The sequence below is a fragment of the Propithecus coquereli genome, unplaced genomic scaffold (genome assembly GCF_000956105.1).
Source record: "Propithecus coquereli isolate 6110/MARCELLA unplaced genomic scaffold, Pcoq_1.0 Scaffold1053, whole genome shotgun sequence".
NCBI classification, from domain to species: Eukaryota; Metazoa; Chordata; class Mammalia; order Primates; family Indriidae; genus Propithecus; species Propithecus coquereli.
In genome coordinates this window covers 46,816-48,527 of record NW_012134448.1, presented here as the reverse complement: position 1 = coordinate 48,527, position 1,712 = coordinate 46,816, and the positions used below count along the sequence as shown (strand labels likewise).

Sequence of the window (1,712 nt, the reverse complement as noted above, 5' to 3'; positions counted from 1 at the left end):
GGAGGCTAGGAGGAGTAGAGGATGTACAGCAGACAATAGAGGTGACTTTGCATACAGGAGGCTAGGGTCAGGGCTGGGCCATGGACCAGGTGGAATCTGATGACTTCTGAGCTGTGTGTACAATTTTCCGAAGGAGAAGGGGCAGGACTGGATACTGAGCAGGAGACAGAAGGGAGGAGGGGCACGATGTCCAAGCCGTACTATGCTCTGGCTGCCTAGTGGCACGTAGGCAGCTCACAGAGATGGATCCAGGCAGAGTAGAGGGTTTGGAGAGCCAAGGCTCATGGCTGATGCCCTCTGTGTATCTGTGGGGCCGTCTGTTTCTGGAGATTCAGTTTCCTGATGGGAGGTAGATCCTGCCTGCTGGTGGGAAATGCTCCCGGGGATTCAGGTGTGTTGAGTTGTTTCCTCCACATTCCCTCATCCTGCAGGAAGCCCAGTGAATACATCGCCACCATCCTGGAGCTCAGTGCCCTCATACAAAAAAGAGGCGAGAACATCCTCTTGTACATGGACTTCCTGTACTTTCTCACCCGCGATGGGCGGCGCTTCCGGGAGGCCTGCCGCCTGGTGCACAACTTCACAGATGCCGTCATCCAGGAGCGACGCCGCATCCTGCCCAGTCAGGGTCTTGATGACTTCCTCAAGGCCAAAGCCAAGACCAAGACTTTGCACTTCATTGATGTGCTCCTGCTGAGCAAGGTGGGCTTCCTGGGACCTGAACTCAAGAGATAGAATGGGGAGCTTCATGCCAATGTCAAATCCAAGAACTTGGACTTGACCTAGTGGGCTCTGGGGAGCATGGAAATTATTGGAGTCCGGAGGGGACCCACTCCCAAATTCCTGCTGGGGCAATGCAATGTTTTTACCTCTTAGTGCACCAGAATTTCCACCACAGCAGAGGGGCCCCAATATTATGAATTTTGGAGCTCATAGAGAACAGCTCGCACATCTGTGCCTTCCTCCAGCCAGAGAGCGAGAGAGAGAGAACTTTGTTCTGGAGTATAAACTAGTCTCCAGTGAGAAGGAAATGACTATGGGTTTATAAGCCAAATGCCTTCAGGGGAGATAAGATTCTCTGTGTTTACCATGCTAGAATGTGAGCAAATATCTTTGGAGCAACACTTGATTTCTGAGCTCCAAGGCAAATTGTCCTTTACACGTCCTGAAACCCAGGTTGCCAGCAACTTTTTCCCCAAAAGTGCTCATTATACAGAAACATGAAAATATTCATGGGCCACTGATTAATCCCACCAGGGATAAAAGAAAGAGGGGCAAGGCAGGCAGCGAGGAAGCCCTTCAGACGAGGGCTCTGGCTATGGTGTCCAGGAGAGATCCAGGAGTAAAGGGTGGGTTTGTGTTTCTGGGAGGAGGATGCATCTTCAGACATTGTCTCAGGTCAGACTCAGGAGACTCAGAGCTAGTGGGATTTGTTGGGTTTTGCTTTCTCTCCAGGATGAAGGTGGAAGGCAGTTGTCAGATGAGGAGATAAGAGCGGAGGCTGATACCTTCATGTTTGGGGGTGAGGGTCCCAGTGTGGGGACAGGGGTCTCTCCATTCCACGGATGAGGTGGGTGGACGCAGATACTCCATCCTTCCTATCCTCCCTGAGAGCCTCCTTGCAAGGGCGCTGTCCACCCTCTGGTGCTGAAGCAGTTCAGAGACTCACCTCAACCTTCTTGCACCTCAGGCCATGACACCACGGCCAGTGG

At 52.4% G+C, this 1,712-nt stretch overlaps 1 protein-coding gene across 1 annotated transcript; it reads left to right on the top strand.

Annotated features, from left to right (window-relative positions):
* Positions 1 to 342: 342 nt before the first annotated feature.
* On the top strand, positions 343 to 1,708 carry LOC105811878 (docosahexaenoic acid omega-hydroxylase CYP4F3-like; the record flags this gene model as incomplete). Its single annotated transcript, XM_012646155.1, has 3 exons — positions 343 to 702; positions 1,456 to 1,522; positions 1,691 to 1,708. Coding segments are annotated over exons 1-3 (445 nt in total), but the record flags the coding sequence as incomplete, so codon positions are not given.
* Between the last annotated feature and the right edge of the window lie 4 nt (positions 1,709 to 1,712).